At 37.5% G+C, this 22,235-nt stretch overlaps 1 protein-coding gene across 1 annotated transcript in view; it reads right to left on the reverse strand.

Moving 5' to 3' along the window:
- Nucleotides 1-22,106, reverse strand: part of cobll1b (cordon-bleu WH2 repeat protein-like 1b) — a 58,879-nt gene extending 36,773 nt beyond the window's left edge. The window contains exons 1-2 of the mRNA XM_079880334.1: nucleotides 21,798-22,106; nucleotides 20,687-20,758 (exon numbers count right to left, since the gene is read on the reverse strand). Of these exons, the coding sequence (XP_079736460.1) occupies nucleotides 20,687-20,758; nucleotides 21,798-21,838 (113 nt within the window). The 5' untranslated portion in view covers nucleotides 21,839-22,106. The remainder of the gene's footprint in view (nucleotides 1-20,686; nucleotides 20,759-21,797) is intronic.
- Between the last annotated feature and the right edge of the window lie 129 nt (nucleotides 22,107-22,235).

A 22,235-nucleotide genomic window follows, 5' to 3' on the forward strand; every position in this document is an offset into this window, starting at 1 on the left:
TAATCTGAACCAGGCATAACAGCACCAGCTATTAAACAAAATGTATATATCAGTCAATCACTAATTTTATACATTTCTATGTATTATTTGCCATAGAGAATGACTTCATACACTAGTGCCCATAATCATTGCAAGATCTGACGTTCTTTCATTTGTAAAGTCTAGTGCAACACACTTTTCATCGGTTTAACCCAGACTTAGAGATCACATGTGCAACGACAAAATAGCAGAAGCATAATACAGAAGTATTTGCTCACATTCTTGCTCAGGCATGTCAGGGCCCAAAGGTTCAATTAAACCTGCGAGAAGAAAAACAACTGCTCTTTTCCATCGCCTGTGATCTTGCTATTATCTAGGCTTTTCCTTGAGAGATGGACCTAATTATGTGATCCCTCAAGACACCACATCAGCTTCAACACGCTCTGGGCGGCGGGCCGATAACAGCTGATTCAATCGGTGGCCGAATGCAAATGATTGATTAAGCATCGGTTTGCTTGTGCTGCGGAGAAAACATGTGACCTTTTCTGGGAATTCTGATGCAATGAGAATCTGATTAAAAGTATTAGACCTTCTGAATCATTTCAATTCCTGTCATCACATCACAAACATGCTTTTGCAAGATTCTTGTAATGTGTTCACGGCCCTCGAATGAGAGTAAAGCAAGTGTGGGAACTTCGGATGGAAAACTCAGCCAACGAATGTGCATTTCATCAGGTGCAGGGAGTTCATGAAGTGTCCAGATGAAGAGAGTCACTCCTGACAGACTCGCAAATGGCATAATAACGAGAACTGAACCATCTTCCCCCAACACACAGATGTGATTCATGTGGTCGTCTGTCTACCAGATTCAGCTCTTTATCATGAGGCTCGTTCACAAACAGAAGCCTGCAGTGACGCCAAACCAGACTGTTGCGTAGGAAGAAGCAGATTGTTTGGCTAAATCTCCAGATTCACTTAATGAGATAAACTGGCACAATATTACAAACAATTTTGCGGTGGCCCAGCTGTCATTTCTCGGCTCCAAACGGGCTTTCACAAGCACAATTGTGGTTATGTGATGGAGAAAAGCTGTTGCAACCAATCAAAATCTAAAGGGGAGTCACTAATCTCAGGTTTACAGGTGAAAAGTGTCATTTCTGCACCACTATCATCACGGAACAGAATAATAAAAAGCTATTGTATTGACTTGTACTTGAAATGTAGCGCACAAATTGTATAGACTACAGTTATGGTACTTTTGTTACCAATGGAGCAAGTGGATTTAAGCATCACAACATTATAATGAACCGTATGCAAAATGAGTATTCATTTTGAGATTTGCTAAAAGATTACATTGTAATTTATGTCAACGTTAAATGTAATTAATTAAATTATTAGAGAACTTTAAGTGCCCGGTAGTGATGTAAGGGCTCAGTGAATTAGTGATTAAAGACTTAAAGGGCTAGTTTACCCAAAAATGAACATTCTGTCACTCACCTTCATGTCGTTCCTAACCAGTATAAAAACTTTCGTTCCTCTGTGCAACACCAAAAGAAAATATTTTGAAGAACATTGGACTGCAATTTTACTGTAAAACAAACAAACAAAAAAAACTTTTCTTCCACAGAAGAAAAAAGTCGTTCAGTTTTGGAACATCATGAGGGTGAGTCAATGATGACAGAAATGTCATTTTAGGTGAACATTCAGTCCGTTTCTCATGCAAAGCTAGAATATGACTTTTGATGACTTGCAATATAGGCAAAAAAAAAATAAAAAAAATTGGAGATAAAAAAAATAAATAAAAAAAACACACACACACACAAAGGAAAGGAAGTCATACAGATTTGGAACAACATAATGGGTGAGCATTTAATTGCTGGATATTCATTTACTGCTTTCAAGTCCAATTTATTTGTTAAGCACGTTTCACATAAAAATTCATTTTTAAAGCAGCTTTAGAAAGTCATACTGTTTTTGTCTATCATGCCTTTACCATTGAGCAAGTTTCAGGGCTGGGCGATTTAATATTTTTGATATATTGTATAGTCTATCATAGTCTTGTGGCATCCTTGTGAAAATAATGCATTACAACTTTAATTAAATTAGGGATAATTCAATTAGATAATTCTAAAAAAAATTTGTGAGAGCTTTTAATTTTTGCGATTACTTTGCAGTAAAATGGCAAATAATGCAGGATTGCAAATTTTTTTTGACATTTTGTTGTTGATTTTTTTATTGCTGTTTTTTAAATTTTGTATTGAATTCAGCGATCGTGGAGTAGCGAAACACTGGAGGGATTGTATAGAGTTGTCTGTCACATATATCTGTGCCACAGTGACCCAGACACACATCTGACCACTCAAAGGACAAAGAAGAAATTTAAATATTGCATTGTTCTTCACATAAAAAGTTCAGTTTTCATTAGCAGGAGGGAACTGCAGGAGGGTTAAAAGTGCCTGAAATAATCAGTTATGGAAAGTGGACAAAGGGTGAGGCCCCAAAAATTCCAATCATATGCTTTAAGAGATTACTGCCTCAGTCACGCAGTATATGCATGCTCAAACCTGATCCATAATCCCGAGTCTGCTGAAAACAACTCCATCCTGCCTTAGTTTACAGAGCTTTCTGATGTCAAAATCATTGTTTGGCCAGTGGAAAGTTTTATTCAGCACGCTCCATTGACGCGGTGCATTAGAAAGGCAGGAAGAGCGACTGACCTTCAGATCACAGTTTACCGTGATTCTGCAGTTTCCTCACACTCACGACGAGGGAGATCAGTGGAGCCCGACCACGAGAGAAGTTTTCTTTCTCTCTTTTTTTTTTTTTTTGCATGGCTTTCCAGCACCCCCAGACCTCGTTGGAGCGAGATGTCAATCGTGCCAGTTTTCCTTTGCCCTTATAAAAACAGAGGGAATGCTAAAAATGCTTACCGCTGACAGCTACTCCCTGCAGATCTGCTGAAAAGGTGTGATGACCATGAATGAAAGCATTATGTGAGCTACACTTTAAGATTTTTCCACACATAATAACAGTTCTATTTAGAACCATATCGTCCTGAAGAACTGTTTAACGGTAAAATGGTTCTTTGTGTTAAAAAACGTTGGGTTATTTTGTGTACCCAATAGCTGGGTTAAAAATATTGGGTCGTTCTATTGGGTTATTAGGAACATTTATTGGGTTGTCTATAACAACGCAGCCCGTTGGGCTAAAATTCAAATTTCAACGGTTGACCGCCGCAACTGACAGAAGATACACGGGTGAGTTAATATTACACTACAGTATATGCATATTGTATGCTATTTTTTTTCGTTATAAAGTGACTTTAGTGACTAGTAATAATAATAATACTAGGTTGGTTAAAGCATCATTTTGGCCAAATAACCCAACAGATTAGTTCTTTGTAACCCAATTTATTGGGTAAAACTAGTTACCTAATTTATTGGGTTAAAAGAACCCAACAATAGGTCGGTGCCACCATTGGGTTAGCTGTTGGGTCGGTTTTAACCCAAATTTTTAAGGGAGTAGAGTTCTTTATTCCCACCTAATTGTTTTTATTTTAATCTATAACCGTCAAAAAATCCTTCCAAAGCCACAAAGCACCTTATTATTGATTTTTTGGAGCTCAATCATCCAACAGACTGTCAACACTCAACAGGTACTTCATATCCTTATTAAAATGTCTATAAATTGTAACTGGTAGTGTTGTTAAAATTAACGGTATTTCGATACTGAACGCTCAAGTGCGTATTTGTGCGAGCACTTTGTAAAGAGCGTCAAAGGTTTCTATTTACAACATGTTTTTGCAGCATTGAGCAGTGTAGCCAATCACTAAACATGTCGGAAGGCATGAACGCAATGGCCAATCAAAGGTGTTTGACGAGTTAGTCAGAATCGGCTCAATACACCAGAGTTTGCACTCTCAAATAATTTCATTATAACCAACAAGGTATAAACACTAGGGCTGCACGATATTGAAGAAAATTGCAATATGCGATAACTCATTAAATAATGCGAGATTCGATATGCGATACGATAATGCTTAAAGTGTGTAAAATAAACTTAAATTATCTTTCAAATATATTTAAAATTATATAACCTACATGTGTGTTTCACATTCTTTTTGTGACAAGAAATCATACAGCTTCTGAAAGTGAACATCAGTGTTTTACTGTTGCATAAGAAGTGTTATTTTAACATCAGTGTAAACCACAGGTTATCCTACATTAGGTTTATTAAACAACAGAAACTGAATAATCAAATGTAAAAATAAAACACTGCTTAGTTTCACTGTATAAATTAAATATATACTGATTCTTATTAAAGCTACAAAAGTTATTCAGCCAAGAGCAGTGAGTGATTTTCTCTTTGTCTTTTGTTCATGACCCCAGATATTGCAAACCGTTGCGATATGCATTTCGCGATATATACATTCGCGATATTTCGATAATTTCGATATATTGTGCAGCCCTAATAAACACGATGTAAATAAGCAGATTTTTTTATTATAACGGGAGTTTTCACTCACTCACTTGCATTGCAGCAGAACTAAAGTGATTGATTTCCGCTTTATACACTATTGTAAGATTCTGTATAGCACATTCAAAGTACGGTTCTTTAATGGAACCTTATAGAAAGGGTTCTATTTAGCACCAACAAAGGTTCTGCAATTGTTACCATCAGAAAAGCCCTAATTTTTTTTTTAAGAGTGTTGGAAATGACGGCTCCATGCTGCATAAACAACTCTTGGAAAGACAAAACACCAGTGAGGTCTCTTTAATATTTCAATGCAATGAGATTAAATGCAGAGCAATTTTTTTATTTATTTTTTTAAACCCAAATTTGACATTGGACATCAAAGTAGAAAAGTGGCCAGGATGTGATGCAAAAAGAAGTGGCTTCGATTGAAAAGGGGTGGTTGATGGGCAGAGGAGGATATTCCCTACGGACAGACAAAACACAGATCCAGGGCCACAGCTGGTAATATGGTAAGAGAAGGTCGCTCACCGTAAACACAAGCTGTTTAGAGAAGGTCTGGAAAGGCCATTACTCCCAAAGCATTGTGGGATGGGAAGATAGAGGAAGAAAATAACACAGAGACTCTGTGTGAATCACATCCTCTGTGCATGCCCTATTATTTCAAGAAAAACTAAATGTTTTCCCCTGAACTCTGCTTGTACTCAAACTGTTACCACATCGACTCTCACCTTGTAATTAGTCAGACTACACTGGAAATAGGGGTGGGTGATGTACAGTACCAGTTGAACCTGATTCAAATGTCAATTTGAATAAAATTTGGTTAGTTTAGTAGATATTTGAGAATCGGTTCATGGTAATGCTACCGTGAGATAGGCAATGGCTGTTATTTATAAATAATATATCATATATTTTATTTTATATAAATGTTTTTGCTATTTATTTTATTCACTATGTATTAAAATAACTGCTTACCACTGCAACAAAATCAGCGAATGATGTTTGTCCCTTGCAAACTAAAACAAGTCAACTAAATGCATATATTAGTCCAAATAAGCAAATAATAATGCATAGTAATTAAAATAAAAATAAAAAAATTATATTAATGCAAATAATAAAGAACTTAATGCAACTAAGGAAATAATGATACATAGTTAATAGTTAACTATTAAACTACTTTAATAGTTAACCTGTAAATAGGTTCAAAAATAAAAAAAAATAATTAAATATATATAAAGTAAAAATAAATACAAATGTATAATTATATAATGTTGAGAATATTTAAAAAATGTTATCACGTGTGTGTGAGTCTACCATTAAATTTTTCACATTTTTGGAGCCATGGTGTGCCAAATTTTTCTTTTCTTTTTGAAAAATGAATAAAATAAAATATAATTGCTAAATATACAAAATTAACTAAATAAAATAAGTAAATAAGTGTTTGTTTTTGCTTTGTAAGAGTTTCTGCATGGCATAAGTTCTCTTCAATAGATCCCGAGTCTTCGACACAAACACGGTTCATCCACACTGATCTTAAGGCCCAATCAAACGGATTATAAAAAAGCCACAAAACAAAGCCTCAAAAGTTATTAAAGATGCAAGAGCGCATTTATATTTTTGATGTACAATACAAATGCGAATGGCTGTGCATTAATTTGTGCATTAAATAATAGCTGTCACAGGATATGTATGTATTTGTGTAATTTACCATGAGCTTATAAAACCATGTGTTTATTGTGTTAAGTGTAATGGTAAATTGCAGCGTGCATTTGGGGAAGCTTTGGTGCTATTAACTCAATGAGAGTGAAACTGCCTCTTCCCCTTCCGCAACTTATTCCGCAAATAGTACACAATTTATAAGTATAAAAAGCAATGTAACTAATATTTAAAATTATTGCAAAGAAAAAACTGCTGGTTTTACATAGTGTAAATATAATCTATTGTTACTTGCACTGCTGAAACAGGGGGTTTCGTGACCCTTTAAAGTAGTGTTGGGTCGCCATTTGATGTCCAAAGTAAAACAAGTTGTGATCTAATGGATCTAAGGAACATTACAAACCACTTTTGTGATAAACTAGACCACCTCATACAAGCCGCTCAACAACGGTATCTGAAAAACAAGTGGAAACAACTCCATCTCACCAGGAAGCCAATGAGACATAGGCCGAAACAAAAGGTCATAGTGTTTAACACTGCATTTACTGTACGTTCACCATTGAAGCAGCTCTCCCATGACGAGCGCAAGGGGGAGGTGTGGTACAATACAGATATAATGCTCAATTTGGGATTCAGAACTCATTGGGTGATCCATATGCGACCCGCAAATGACCCCATGCTTTACAGGTCATGCAGAGGGTCAATGTACTGCCTGATGAACTCTCACTCTTCCAGTTCACCCACGCATCTCTCCGGGTTCACATATGTCCCGACCTCGACATTCCCATCGCAGAGTCTAGATACAGAAAAATCAAGGGCAAAACATCTCCTTCTCTACAGAGACTGGTCAAAACATCTGCCAAGTATTTAGATAAGCAAAGCAGAAGGGAAATGGTTCCGATCACATGCTCGCAGCCTCGCTGGGATATTTTGTACCTCTTACAAGATAAGTAGACCGGAATTAAATGCTTAGCTTACTTGAAGACCTGTGAAATTCAAATCCACTAAACGTGTTGTATGCTGAGATGTGCAGGAATATACAGGAGTATAAAAAGGTTGCAAGAGCTCCTTATTAGCAGAAGAGCCAACATTTACATAAAAGTAAAAAGGGAAGTATTTCCCCTGGAGTTCGAATTAAAAACTATTACACTGAATCCTTTCTTCTGAGACAAAGGGACATTGTCTGCCGAGACACACTTGCCAGAGATACACCAGTCAGTGTTTTCCTTCTTAGCCAATCACACACACAGTAGCGTCCAAAAGTCACCGGGTGGCCAAATTCTAGACTTCACAACACTGATCTTCATCACCTCTTGGGTTTGCAATGCAAGGTCAGAGATGGTAATGCATTCATGGTTCTGTCTTGGAGTCATGACTTAGTGTGTTTTTTTTTTTTTTTTTGCACAAATTTTGTATCACACAAATTATGAAACTCAAGAATATTTGGCATAGGTTTAAAAATATAGTCAATAAATTAAAATAAATAAAATCAAATATTAAAAATATAATAAAAATAATATAAAATAAATCATCATAATACACATAATAAGGCAACTAAACAAATAATCATGCATAGCAAGTAAATATTAATTAAATAAAAAACAAAAATCAAAACTAATAGTCAAGGACTAAAAGCCACATTTTTGATTTCATAAGCTCTCCATGGCATTATAAAGCATGCATGCAAACAATATGCATGATAAAAAATGCCTTAAATTCGATTTGATCGCTGTTGGACACCTACATCAGAATTAAATGAGTAAATCACAAGAAGATTGTACAATAAAAATCTATATATGTAGACAGCAATGATTTCTAATGAAATCTGAGTACCTGACACAGGGAATAAAATGCAAGAGATTTTTATAACAAGATGGACACACTTGATAGAAGTCATTACGAGCTGGCGAGCTCAGCAGCCTGAAATCCAGTCCCTGAATGACTATGATGTCTAAGTTATGCGGCAGATGGACATTTATACCTCTCATGTTACATTGAAAAATGAGGAGGAGGGGAAATTGTCGTCTTTTTCATAGTTTTATGTGCTGGAAAACAATTTGTCTTGTTATATTCAAATATTGTGTGCAATGTGGGAGCAGGTTTAAACTCGATTATTACATTTTCTGTAGAAGATGCAAGTGGTGTTTTCCCATGCACATTCACTGCCATGATGCAAGGGTGTTGCTAAGGGGTTGCTAGGGTTGTATCATAAAAGTAGCAACACTCCTCTCTTGTCATTCATGACTGTGACATAAACAGTGGTGAATTGTAATATTAAGTCTTTGAAGTTTGACCAAATAATGAACCACAAATATAAGTAAAAGTGAAATTGCTTAAAGCCAACTACCAAAGTCTGACTTTCTTAGTTACATCCGTTTTCCATAATTTGCATTAAAAACAATCCATAACTCGAATTTTCATTTCATGTTCATAATAAAACTAATAATAATAATGATGATGATGATGATGATGATGATGATGATAAACTGCCACATTGGGACACATCAAATTGTCCGATTACATTTTTTTTTTTATTATTATTAAAGAGTAATGAGATAAATAATATTAAAATTAAGAATAATACAAATCATAATAGTACAGTTTTATTATTAAATAATATTATAAACAATAAAAAGTCAATTTAATAATAATTAATAAAATATATATAGCATTAAATAAATATAAAATATTATTAAAATAATAATACAAAATTAGTTATTAATAATAATAATAATAATAATAATAATAATAATAATAATAGACTGCCATATCAGGGGTCACATCAGATTCCAAAAATAAATAATGTAAAAAACGTCACACATTTATCACTTCTAAAACGTCAGCAGAACCGCAAAATGCATTTATAAGCGAGGCTGATGCAGATAGATGGATTTAATTTCAGAGTAAAGGAAAAAAATGAAGTGGAAAAGTCTTCAATAGAGCATTTCTTCAAGAAATCTGTGAGCTCTTTCAGTTCCCACAGGCAGGTTCAGTGTGTTTTTATGACGTGAGGAGACGATCTCAAAGCGTAGACAGAGATTTTTGTTGTTGTTGTGCCTAGTCATTAAAAAGAGTCGGTTCATAAGACTAATGTGTTTATGAATCAGACTACACTGGCTAAAACAACACAATGATTCAGCTAAAAATTAGAGCAGGAAACACTGTCAGAGAATGTGGACATTCAACTTTTAGTAACACCAAATATCATGAAAACCCCAATTGTCCAATTTGTATTTTTGATGCCAATGTCTGTGCTCAAGACAAGAGTCATCTTTGTTAATGCAAGCACACATGTGCATACCAGCAAACTCGAACATGCAACATTGACAGCTTACAGTTGCGCCAACAAATGTGTCACACTTGAGGAACTCAATGTGCACCATCTTCTGGAACGCGACATTTAAAAGGACAGCATGTCTGACGGATAGTGTAACTCCCCGAAAAACACAAGGCACACACCAAACTAATCAATTTGGAGCATATTCCTTTTTGCTGCATTCAAAGCAGTTTACGGTCACTGCCTGCAGGCCTGACAGCAAAACAAAGAGCCTCCATTCTCCTGTGTTCTCTGGAGTCCTGCCACATGCTCTTTCAGTGCTCGGAGAAACACAGCATGGAGAAATAAAGGCCTTGTATTCTTCAGACAGGAAAGGCAGTGCGAAATCAGGAGTTCTCATGTTCCACAGAGAGAAATACTGCATTAAGTCCTCATGGAAGTGTTGAGGAGGCTGGAGTGTTAAATACAGCTGTTGAGAGAGAGAGAGAGAGAGAGAGAGAGAGAGAGAGAGCATGTGTATGTGTGGAATGTGGAGGAGTCAAGACGTATGGTATGCACAGAAGATCTATGGCGTCCACAGATACTGGCTCTGTTGCAAATCCTAGTGAGCTGTCTACGTAGGCAGCATTTTAAGACATCATGCACACAACATAGGAAACATTAATATGCTGACAAATTCTATGGCAGCACACTGCATGTGTTCTTCTCAGAGAAGATAATGGCAGAATACATTTTGACCAAAACACATTGCAGATGAAGCTACACTATTCATAATAATAATTTAATATCGAAAAATAGCTATGAAAACCTCAATCCAACTTAAGACTGACTAGCAGTGTTGGGTAAGTTACTTTAAAAAAGTAATTAGTTGTAGTTACTAGTTACTTCTCACAAAAAGTAACTGAGTTAGTAACTGAGTTACATCATTACAAAAGTAACTAATTACCAGGGAAAGTATCTATTTTATTTAAAAAAAAAAAAAAAAAAAAAAGGTTTAAATGTGTGAAATAACTTGGATACCCCCAATATTAAATATGTTAAATGAATGAAATGGACACTAAATAGAATAAATTATTATTATAAAACATTGTACACTAATCTACACTATTTTAATGTTGCTGTGGGACAATGTGAGAGACACCCACTGATCTATATAATGACGTATATATATATATGTTTTTTTTATATAGGCCTATATATATTTGAAAGAAGTCTCTTATGTTCACCAAGGCTGCATTTATTTAATTAGCAATACATTAATAACAATAATATTGTAAAATATTATTACCATTTCAAATACCAGTTTTCTATTTGAACATATTTTAAAATGTAATTTATTCCTGTGATGCAAAACTGAATTTTCAGCATCATTACTCCAGTGTTTAGTGTCACATGACCCTTCAGAAATATGATGATTTTCTGCTCAAAAATCATTTATTATAATTTTTCACAATTTTTTTGTGGAAACTGTGATAATTTTTTCAGAATTCTTATATGAATAGAAAGTTCAAAAGATCAGCATTTATTTGAAAAGGAAATATTTTATAACATTATTAACGTCTTTACTGTCACTTTCAATTTAAAAGTGAAGAATTGTACGTATCCTTGCTGTGGGGAAAAAAGTATTCATGTCACTAAAAAAATAACTAAAAAATCGTACTGACCCCAAACTTTTGAATGGCAATGTATTTTTATGCAACACATTTAGGCTGCCTATGTAAGGCGTTCCAAATCAGCAACCATGAGGTTGCATTTCAGATAGGGTGCTCCCTAAGTAGGCAGTAGACAGTAAGGCAGCTCACTAGGTTTTTGAACAGAACCATTGTGTTCATTCTGCTAGGCTTGTCACCACAAGATAACTTACTCAAGTAAGCAAATTAAGCAAGTATTTAATGATGCTACTATGCTACAACTCACGTGTACTATATTTAAAGGGATAGTTTACTCAAGAATTCAAATATGTCAACATACATCATAACAAAAATTAAATAAAATAGCCCGTATACACACCTGTGCTTTTTTTCTTCAGCACTAACTCTCCAATCTGAATGCATGTTTCCATATACACACAAACACAATGCATTCTTGTATGCACATTTTGAGCAACATGAAGGGGAGTAAATGATGACCAAACTTTCATTTTCTGGTATCCAATATGAGAAAGAGAACTATCCCTTGGCATGCAATATCAAACGTAAAGAGTCACTTTAGCTTCAAATTGCCTCAGGCTGTAGATGTCTACATTTTCCAGACTAGCCATTGTTGTAAAAGTGTTTTAGGGAGTTGTCTCTTAAAGCCAAACCTTACACGGTAAACAGGACATGTTAAATGCTGGACTATTAATCATTCTGTTGATTCTATTGAGAAAACACCCAACCTGAAACCTTTCATTTCCTGCAAAGTGTTCATAAGACAAAAACAACTTCAAAGTTCAAATCACTAATCCAGACAACTAAGTCTCAGACAAATATTCAACGTAGACAGCCTTACTAGGAGTTTAAATCAGACAATTCATCACGATATGATATCGATTCTCTCAGTCAGAGATACGATATTTGCTGATATCTCAAAAAATTATGCGATAAGATTACATTTCGATTCGATTCGATTCAGGGCTTTATCAATTGATTTATCGATATTTAGATATTATGTGCCAAGTTTACACAACCAGTTACATTTTTATTAACTCACAAATGCAACCAAAATATATAAAATGAACGTTTAATTAAAGGGGTGGTATAATGCCCTTTTCACAAGATGTAAATAAGTCTCTGATGTCCTCAGAGTGTGTAAGTGAAGTTTTAGCTCAAAATACCCCACAGATATTTTATATAGCATGTTAAAGTTGTCAATTTTTGAGGGTGAGTAAAAACGCACCGTTTTGTGTCTGTTCCTTTAAATGCAAATGAGCTGCTGCTCCTGGCACAGGGGGCGGAGCTTCAACAGCTTGCACTCACACAGACATGCACTGAAAATTTCAAAAACTTTTAGCCTTTTATGTTCAAACCGGAGTCATACAATGATGGAGAGACTCAAGAAGAAGTGACAACATGTAGAAGCAACAGGACATTTCTGAATGGTTAGTTGATGAATTTCTGTAGCTTATGTGTAGTTATCTTCTAGCCATTGATTAGCATATTCTGTCTTGATAATCTATAAATCGTGTTCAGGGGGCGGGGTTTATGTATATTTTAGGGTTAGAGATGTCACTAACCCGGGAGGAATGTCATGTAGTCTCTACCAGCCGTTTGTTGTAGTCCTTAAAAAGCGATTTCTTTAAAAGGGACACTTCACCCATTTGCATTAAGCTTTGCATTGTTAGAAACCCAGTCATACTATTGAATGGTCATGCAACATTTTTTCATTTTCCCCCGAGACGAGAGAAATCTGTATTTACCTCTTTACACTTCCTCCTACAATGACGCAAAAATCGTCATTTTGCGTCATTGTAGGAGGAAGTGTAAGAGGGGGGGATTTCTGTTAAGACTACAAGCACTAGATCCACCCTTTCAAACCCGCCCATAGGGGGTTGGACCTAATGCGCTAACAGACCTATCACAGATCAGTGCAAGTGCGTTTGATTTCAACGGCAGAAACCAGCAGAAAACAGGGACGAAGAAAGCTGAGTAGTAGGGGTTACCATACTCTATTTCCCGGACATGTCCGGCCGTCGAGATCGACAAAAATGTCCGGGATTCAGCTTTTGCTTTCTGCGGTCGCCATCCATTGTTTACATGCTCACCTTTTGTTTCAATCTAACTGAATTCACCTCGATTGGTGAATCTGAATGTAATGTTTACATGAATGCTAAACAAGTAATCGGTTGATTTGCGTTTTAACATTGCTAAGAAAATACCCGCACCTCCGTGAGAGATAGCCCATGAGACCGGTGCATCTCACAGGCGCGCTCATCAGTAATCACAGTAATACAGGGAGCAGGACGAGGCTAGCGCCGCGGGAGAAAGACGCGAGGCCGGTGGCGTGATCGGTTTGAAAGACGCGAGGCCGGTGGCGTGATCGGTTGATGTGTGTTTTACCATTGCTAAGAAAATACCTGCTCCTCCGTGCGAGATACGAGAACAGTGCCTCACAGGTGTCGGTCGTCAGTAATCATGCCACCGGCCTCGCGCCGTTCTCCCGCGCCCCTCAGCCTCGTCCTGCTCGCCACAGTAAACATGATGAATGGCGACTGTAGAACGCAAAAGCCGAATCCCGGACATTTTGGGCAAACTCGTCACGGAGACTCACTCGTAGCCTAGCCTTGCCTTGTTGTTTTAAACTGCGCTCTCTTACCGGTAGGCGTGGCTTGGGAGTGGCCTTGTAGGGCAGCGAAGCAAGTGCATTCTGGGAGTTGTTGTCTTTCATCCACATAAGCCAAAAATACATTTTCTGGCTTTTCTCAGTCTAGAAAGCTCCAAATTCAAAAATAATTTCACATTTCTTCTACATAAATGACCCACTTTCAATACACATTCATGTCTCCACGGGTGAAATGACCCTTTAAAAGCAAATATCTCCCTTTGCTTTGAACTTTGAGCGTTGTAACTTTGCAGATGTTGTTTATGTTCAAACAGCAACATTACACACTAACTAAAGTTAGAAAAGTGAAATCATAATCAACCACCCCTTTAAACTCTTTGAAAATTGCACACCCTCTCCCCAATTGGGACATTTACAACAACAACAAAAAAATTACACAGTTTTTTTAGAGTGTCAAAAAGGTACCTCATATCGATATTTTACATGTGGCATCGATACATTGTATCATTAGACGTTTGATCAATGCATCGGCTATACAAGAAAGTGTTGTAAGGCAGTTGCTATGGTGTTCTGACTGGTTTCCAGAGGTTTCCTAGCCAGGTTTATTCTGGATGGGATGCTCTGATGGTATCTAGGGTGTTGCTAAGTGGATTGTAGACTATCCTGGGTGGTTTCCAGAAGTTTGTTATCAAGCCAACATAACATCACTGTTCTTATACTGTAGCTTTCAACAGCGGATTGGATAGAACAGCTGTGTGTGTGTTAGTACAGTATATGAGTGTATGCAGAGGGAAAGCTGGAGTGTGAGAAAGTATGGAAACATCTGCAACAACACTCAAGTGCTTCCATACCCTGTCCCTAAGGTGACACTTTGTTGTCAAGGCCTGGTCCGTGCTGCACTGAGGTAGAAGTGTCTGTGTTGATCATGTGGAAATTACTACAGATCACACAAGATGACATCATAAGCGAGTAAACATTCCCGCAGTTATTCTCAACACCGAAGCTGTTCATCCAGCTTTGAATTCCAAGAACAGATGTCAAGAGTAAAAGAAGCCAAACTGCAGCAGCACACAATAGAGCCCTGCCAACACCTGCGAAGTTCCACATCTTGCTTTCATACTTGCAGAGATCAAACTTAAATTCCCCTCATTTGTCAGTCTCTTCTTTTACCATTCCGAGCTTCCAGAATATGAAACCACTGCTAAATGCGGGCACATCTGCAGTCGCTGTACGTTATTAGCAGGCCCGCATTATCTGCACTTTTTTGGTGGAGGAAATCGGAAAAACAGATTTAAAGGGGTCATATAATGGTACATGCACTTTTACTGCAAGTTGATTGTACTGAAATGTGTGTTGGCAGTGCCTGTACACAACCATCATAAAATGATAAAAATACATCCAGTGGTTTTTTTCTTCTTATACGTTTTCCCCTCTCTCAAATCAAGCCGTTCGATTTTGTGACGTCACAAAATTGACGCCCCTACCACGATTGTTGATTGACAGCAGCGTTTCAACACAGACCCGCCCTCACTCGTGAGTGAGCTGTCAATCATAGTCCGCGCGTCATTGTTGATACCAAATACGCTGATACGCTGGAGCACTGTCTATGAGCAGAATGGCGTCTAAGCGATTGAGGTGGTCTTTTCTTGGGTGCAATAAGGAACACAGCATCATTTTGATGTTCTTTAATCCGAACCGCTGAAGACGCAGTGGCTGAGTTTTGTTTTCGAAGGGAATATTCCCCACGATCAATGTCAATGCTTTCATGTTTGCGCGAATCATTTCACACACCATACTGCTTTACAAACGAGGGTCAGTAAAGCTGGTTTTGCTAAGAAGCTGCTCCTGAAAAAAGGATCAGTACCAACTATTCGTGTTCCTGCTGCACCTCCAGAAGAACTGAAGTGAGTGTAACGTTTTATTAACCTTTATATTAATATTTATATTAATCTTTGCAAATTCACGATGAATGCGGCTGTTTACACTCAGGGTACATTACGGCATGTTTTCTATGTACGACGTTCACAATATAATTCATAATCCCACGTTTATAATGAACAACGCGTTATGGTTATTGTGTTACAAACGGTGTACGCACAGAACAGAGGGGCGGGGTGAGCAAAGCTCATTATCATTTAAAGACACATGCACTTAAACGGCGTGCTGAAAACAGAGCTGTTTTTGACCAGGTAAAATTAGTGTTTTCTTACAATACTAATGAGAATTTTTAATTAAAGTATATTACAAACTTTTAATTTAGACCCTAAAGAATCATATTAGCTTGTACAAAAATGGCATTATATGACCCTTTTAAATATTGTCATATGTGTGGCATGGATGTGAAAGTGCAACACTTTAGCATTGGTAGCTGGAAGCATTGTCAAATTAGCTTCAATATTTCATAAACAAACACAGAAAATTACTTTGTTTATGACATGTATTTACTGCGATTCAGTAGGACTGGTAATCAATTCAGATTTCACAATTCAATTAGGCTACGTTCAGACTGTCAGTCCAAATACGACTGAAGTCCGATCAGATTTAGCAAGTGTGAACAGCAACATAAACAAAACAAAAATCACATGAAATGCGATTTTTACAAATCAGATTTCTGGAAATCCGTTTCAGTCTGATTGCTCTGATCAGATTTCACGTGGTTTTTGTGACTTTCTCACGGCATGTAAAACGTAAACATCAGACGTTGTTATAGGAAACAAGCTGAAAGTCACTGCAGAAACAAGGTTTCTGAAAATGGCAATGGCAATGTTTTGAAACCGGCAGAGACGACGGCATGGAATAAAGCCGCTCATACCAGCCTCCTACGTTTCTGCCGCTGCCTCAAACGACGGAGTAGTCCAGCGCACACATCGTCATGTTGCAAATAAGACAACATCTGTTTTGCAAATCCCTCCATGCTGCGGCTGTTGTTGTTGGTTTTGGCATAGAAACCAATCCAGATATTCTTGAGAACTAAAGAGCGGCATGGGACACACAAATCAAATCTGAACAGTTGCAATGCACATCGTGGACAGTCAATAATTTTAGATCAGATTCCAAACAGATACACAAATAATCAGATTTGGACTGAGAGTGTGAACAGAGCTTTAGATTCAGATACAAATGCTCTTGATTCTATTTGATTCAATTTCAATTTGTTTGAATTCAATTCTGATTCATTTGAGTATTTTTCAGTTGTAAAGTCCATTTTGCTTCTTCATTCTTACATACAAATACTATCTCATTGCTTAGGCAGTGTTTAATTACATTACATTTATCAGACGTCTTTTTCGTCGTCTTTCCCAGCAAGCAATTTTGCATTTAAAAGACTTCTAATAGCCGTCAAAACACAGCCCTGATGTCTAGGCTAAAACAAGGCAAAATTCGGGCTGTCAGAGAAAATTGAATAGATGTCTAACAATAGCCCAAGAATAGACGCACAGGCTACGCATAGAACATGTCAAAGAAATGAAACCAAACACCTTGTAATCACTGTTAACTTTGCTTAAGCTACATGATGGATTGGAATATCATACATCTTTCAAGTTATTTTGGCAAAAATGATACGTAACCAAATTCAAGGTCATTTTGGCTAGAAATGGGTTACTCATAATCGGACTATATCGGGTCTATAGTTAACCTAGACGGTGAAATGATGGCTAATTGGCTATTGCTTGCTGTAGGAACCAACAATAGCCTATTCATAGTACACTATGCCAGGTTAAAGTATAAACAAGATTAGATCCGTTTCAAATTGGTAGCGTTTTTTTTTAACTATTTTTTTTTTTTAAATCATGCATTCGTGAATCAGACTACACTGGTTGTGTTTCATGGTTTCAAATGGAGATTGTGATTGACCGGAAAAAACTATATTTTTAGCCAGACCGATGCAGACCCCAAAAATACAACATGCAAAGAGACCTGCAGAGGAATAGAGTGAAATCAAACTCATGTTTTTTGGACCAAATTTTCAAACCTCATGTGAAAACAGTATAAATCAATTGTGTAACTTGGCAAAAGGCTGGAAATTTTGAATTTACAAACAGAGTTGCACCACAGATATAAGACGGTTGATGGCCTGATGCCCTGTAGTGCCAGAGAAACCCGAATCCTGCTCCCGAATTACACAACAACTTCTGTGCGGTTAAAGGGATATTTCACTGCTGGAAAGATGAATTTGTATTTAAATTGGGTCATTTATGTAGCAGAAATGTGAAATTATTTTATAAGTTGGTGCCTTCTAGACTGAGAAAAGCCAGAAAATGTATTTTTGGCTCATGTGGATGAAAGACAACAACTTCGCTGCACTACGAGGACACTCCCAAAGCACGCCTACCGGTTACAGAGGGCAGTATCGGAAGAAATGATACAACTAGGCTACTAGTCGACTCGAAACTGAAAAGACGGCGTTTTATCGTGAGATCCCCCTATGGGCGGGTTGAAGACATGCGGAACGAGCTCCTCCTACTGGCTGTAGTCTCTCGCCTCTGGACAAAAAAAGCCTCCGATGAGCTAAATGACGATTTTTGCGTCATCTGAGGTTTTTTTCCAGACACACAATACAGAAATATCTCGTCTCAGGGCTCGCAAAATCGTTAGCCCGACGTCCCGGGGCTATTGTGTTTTCCAGTCGGGCTACCAAAATGCATAACCGGCCTGCCCGACGGGCTATCTGAAATAGTGTTCGCTTCAGTCTTGTTATAATCAGATTCAGCGCGTTCTTCATCTTCAATCCGCAGCGGCAATACCTAGCTTTCCTAGTAGCTTTCGGTAAATGAACGTGTCTGAGAAAATGATTCATAAATCAGTTGACCCTATGTTTACTTTCTTCACTGACAGACAAAAATGACAAAAAGCCTATATCAGTCAAAGCTCAGATTTAGGAGGGGAAGAGACAAAACAAAGAGAAAAAGAGTGTGATGCTGATGAGGAGAGAAAAATAATCAGATGCGTGACATGGTTAAAGCTTTGTTATCCAATTTTTTTGGCCTTCAAAACATCTTAAAATGCACATATGTAGATCATAGAAATCAAAATTGTCTCGGAGGAGCCCCCGAACCTCCCTAACTAGCCTACCTCACATTCGGGACCTCAGTGACGATAAAACCCTGCCATCTGCATTTTAATGAAACTAATTAATAGTGAATTTGTGTTTTGATTCATGTTTTGACTCCTAACCAATTTTCTACATTAAAAATTGTCTTTTTATTTGGGCTAGTAAAATTCATTTCGGGCTACCAAAATCTGAAGAGTGCCTGTCCGAGGGGCTACCAGCGATTTTGACATTTTGCAAGCCCTGCGTCTCAGGGGGACATGAGGGAGGGAAGCACGGTCATTCGAAAATACTACCGGGTTTCTACTGATACAAAGCTTAATGCTAATCGGTGAAGTATCCCTTTAAGAGTCATGCTGTTTAACACAACAAAACTTTCCCGCTGTAAACCCCACCGACAGCACTAATCAGCTGATCCTGGTTGCAAAATCAAAGCACTTGTGCACGCTCAAAAGACTCTAAAAGCTTAAAAATATCAGACTCTGATTAAAATCACAATAACACAGGGATGTGCTCATAGCATCATGGGAGAGGTAGCGTGTGTGTGTGTGAGAGAGAGAGATATAATAATGCAGAAAAAGAGAGTTATGAGAACGTGCTGGAAAATATCTCTCCGATTTCATAGAAAACGCTTCCAGCCATTGGAAAGCTCTCAGCTGACATCATCCTTTGCTAGCAAAATCTGAACCCATGGAGCACAAATTTCCAAAGTCTTAAAGTCCAAAGTGTGTTAATAAAGATCATATTTGACGCTAATGCATATGGAGGATTCAACGTCCAGATCTCCTCACTCATGATACAGACGGCTAATCGGTCTCATGTGGTTCTCAAAGACCGGTTCTGTGTCTGGTTTGTGTATTTTAAATTTCCTAGTCTGTAGTATTGCCCCCACAGACATGGATTATTACACCAGATAAGTACAATTGGCTCTGAGGTCAAATTAACAAGCCTCACATTGAACGAAGCAACCATTTTTCCTGTAATCTCCAGTCTTATCTAAGAGGGAAATGAAAACTGTAGACCCTGTTCTTCGCTCGACGACTCTTGTCCAGTAAAGTAACAAATGCAATTACATCCTCATTTCCCCAGCAAAGAAATTAACCAGGAGAATTTTGCCAGAGATTTTGCAGAGACTCCCCCTCCCCTAAAGTTCATTTCCCATGACCTCCACATGTGTCCAAGAGCGTTTCTCAGCTCTGCTCTGCAGGCAGGAAATGCACCGAGGTCAAAGGTCGAGGCAATGCCTGCGACAACAGAGACTTTAATTACAGTCAGACTGTCTTGTAAACAAGCGCACAATGTCTAAATCTTCACTCATAAACAGTCTACAGTGACAGATCACACAAATGTCAATCCTGCCCAATGCATTGCATTCATACATTTATTTCCAGCTACTGTACATATAATCGCTTATAACTCACATTATGCATGTGCAATAAACTGCTTGAAAACGGGAAAAAAAATTATTTCATTTTCCCCATTCTCCTCACTCCACATAATCTTTAAATCCACAATACGGAAGAACAAACACACATGCATTAGTATTACAATCTTTCATGACACTTTCCTACAGACTCATATCCACACTTACTGTACAACTGGATAATTTCTACAATGCTTGTAATGTGTTATCATTACTCAATTTATAGTTCTTCCTGTGTCTTCACATTATCTATCCGCAGAATATCTTTTACTAACAAAAGCTAGTTGACGACATCATCCTCAAGGAAGTGACATCATCATGTTGATGGGAAAACAACAGCACAAGCATATTTGATAATATTAAAAATCTGTATGATGTCAAAACTTTAAAAGTTACCTCTTAACCTAAACTGATTGCTAAGCATTGTAATAACGAAAATAAGTTATAAAATCGAAGATTTTGAAACAAACAAGCATATTCAAAGTTCAAGACATACTGTATAACACAACTGCTCTAAACAGATCAAACCCAGAGTTAAGGAGTAAATCTTTTAGTGCTTACGGTGTACCTTCGGTCAGGCGGTCGGCTGTGCGCGTTGCCATCCATTCCTGCCGCCTGCATGGCTCTGAAATCCCTGGCACTGTAGAACAGAGAGCAAACACTACTCACTCGTGGCACAGTGACTATAAAGGGAGTGCTGACAGATTAAGAGGTTAAACTCGACGAGTCAGTTTTGCAGAAGGTGGTTCTTCATGCCAGATAGTCAATAGTGGGCATGGTTCCCTTGTTGAAAAAACAAACATCTTCATTTTACACCAGACTAGCTGGTTTGCTGCTCTCCCAACAAGGCTGGTCTATGGGCTGGTTTTAGAAGGGCCACTTTTAAGATGGTCAACCTGAAAGACCAGTTTAAACCACTCAGGACCAGCAAACCAGCAAAATATATATATATATATATATATATATATATATATATATATATATATATATATATATATATATATATATATATTCAGAAGGGTGTGTAGAGGTGTGTTCCCAGGGAGGAAGGAAGGATCTTTACTGGCTGTCACAAAGAAAGCCACTTTTATTTAGCGAGCAAGCCAATTTTATTAGTCTAGTGATGTGGTTCAAACGTGACTAGGGTTCGAATCCCGCCTCAACATAATAGTATTATTTAACCAAAAACTTGCAAATTAACTAATCAGACAGCTAGTGATTCCCCTGCAGTTTTGTCTTATGGAAAATAACATTGTGAGAACTAATTTTGTATTCAACAGGCAGGGGGAAACAGTGCGCTTTTGCTGGCTGTCAACTGTCGAGAAAATGTCAAAAACATCATCATGCAATTCAAAGACCTACAATAGTTTTTCGGGGAGGAAAAAACTATAATGGTAAAAAAAAATAAAAAAAATATTTCATAAAAAATACCTCTAAAAATGGTTGACAAAACGAATTCGTCTTTAACAAATTAGCCGGTGTGATTGTGTTCAAGACCACACAAGTTCGAATCCCGTCTCAACATAGTTTTTTTTACTAGCAAAACAAAAAATAAACTTAACAGTAAGTCATCACTAGGAAGCAATTTTAGCATTTTGTATCCATAATTCATTTTGTGCTTCACGAATAAAACAGTCATAATGGTTTGAATGAGAATGACGCATTGAACGTAACGTTACCTTGATCGCCGTTGAAGTTTCGCGCGGCTGTCAACTGTCATCAGTCTCGTCAAAACACCATCATAACAACAACTTCACCACGTTTTGGAGCGTTTCTGCTGACTTAAAGCACTCCTTCTTGGTCCCTGCATCACTTCTGTCCCGTTACCCCCTTAAAATTCTGCAACTCCCACCATATTTTCCAGAGTCCTCCCCCTGTCAACAGACGCTCCTCTGTTCCTATTTAACCGAGGGAAGACGGCAGCTTCGCATATTCAAGTCATGACACGATGAGTTACAGTCGCTCCCATCTTCACGCAAGATTAATCGACTGGTCACACTCCGGATTTACACATTTACATGTCGCCCCCGACCAGAAAAGTCACAACAAAGCAGTGAATGTGCTCTAATCCTGTACAGTAATGCTATGCGAGAGATTAAAGTTTGTTTGAGGCGAGC

The sequence above is a fragment of the Squalius cephalus genome, assembly GCF_949319135.1.
Source record: "Squalius cephalus genome assembly, chromosome: 9".
Taxonomy (NCBI): Eukaryota; Metazoa; Chordata; class Actinopteri; order Cypriniformes; family Leuciscidae; genus Squalius; species Squalius cephalus.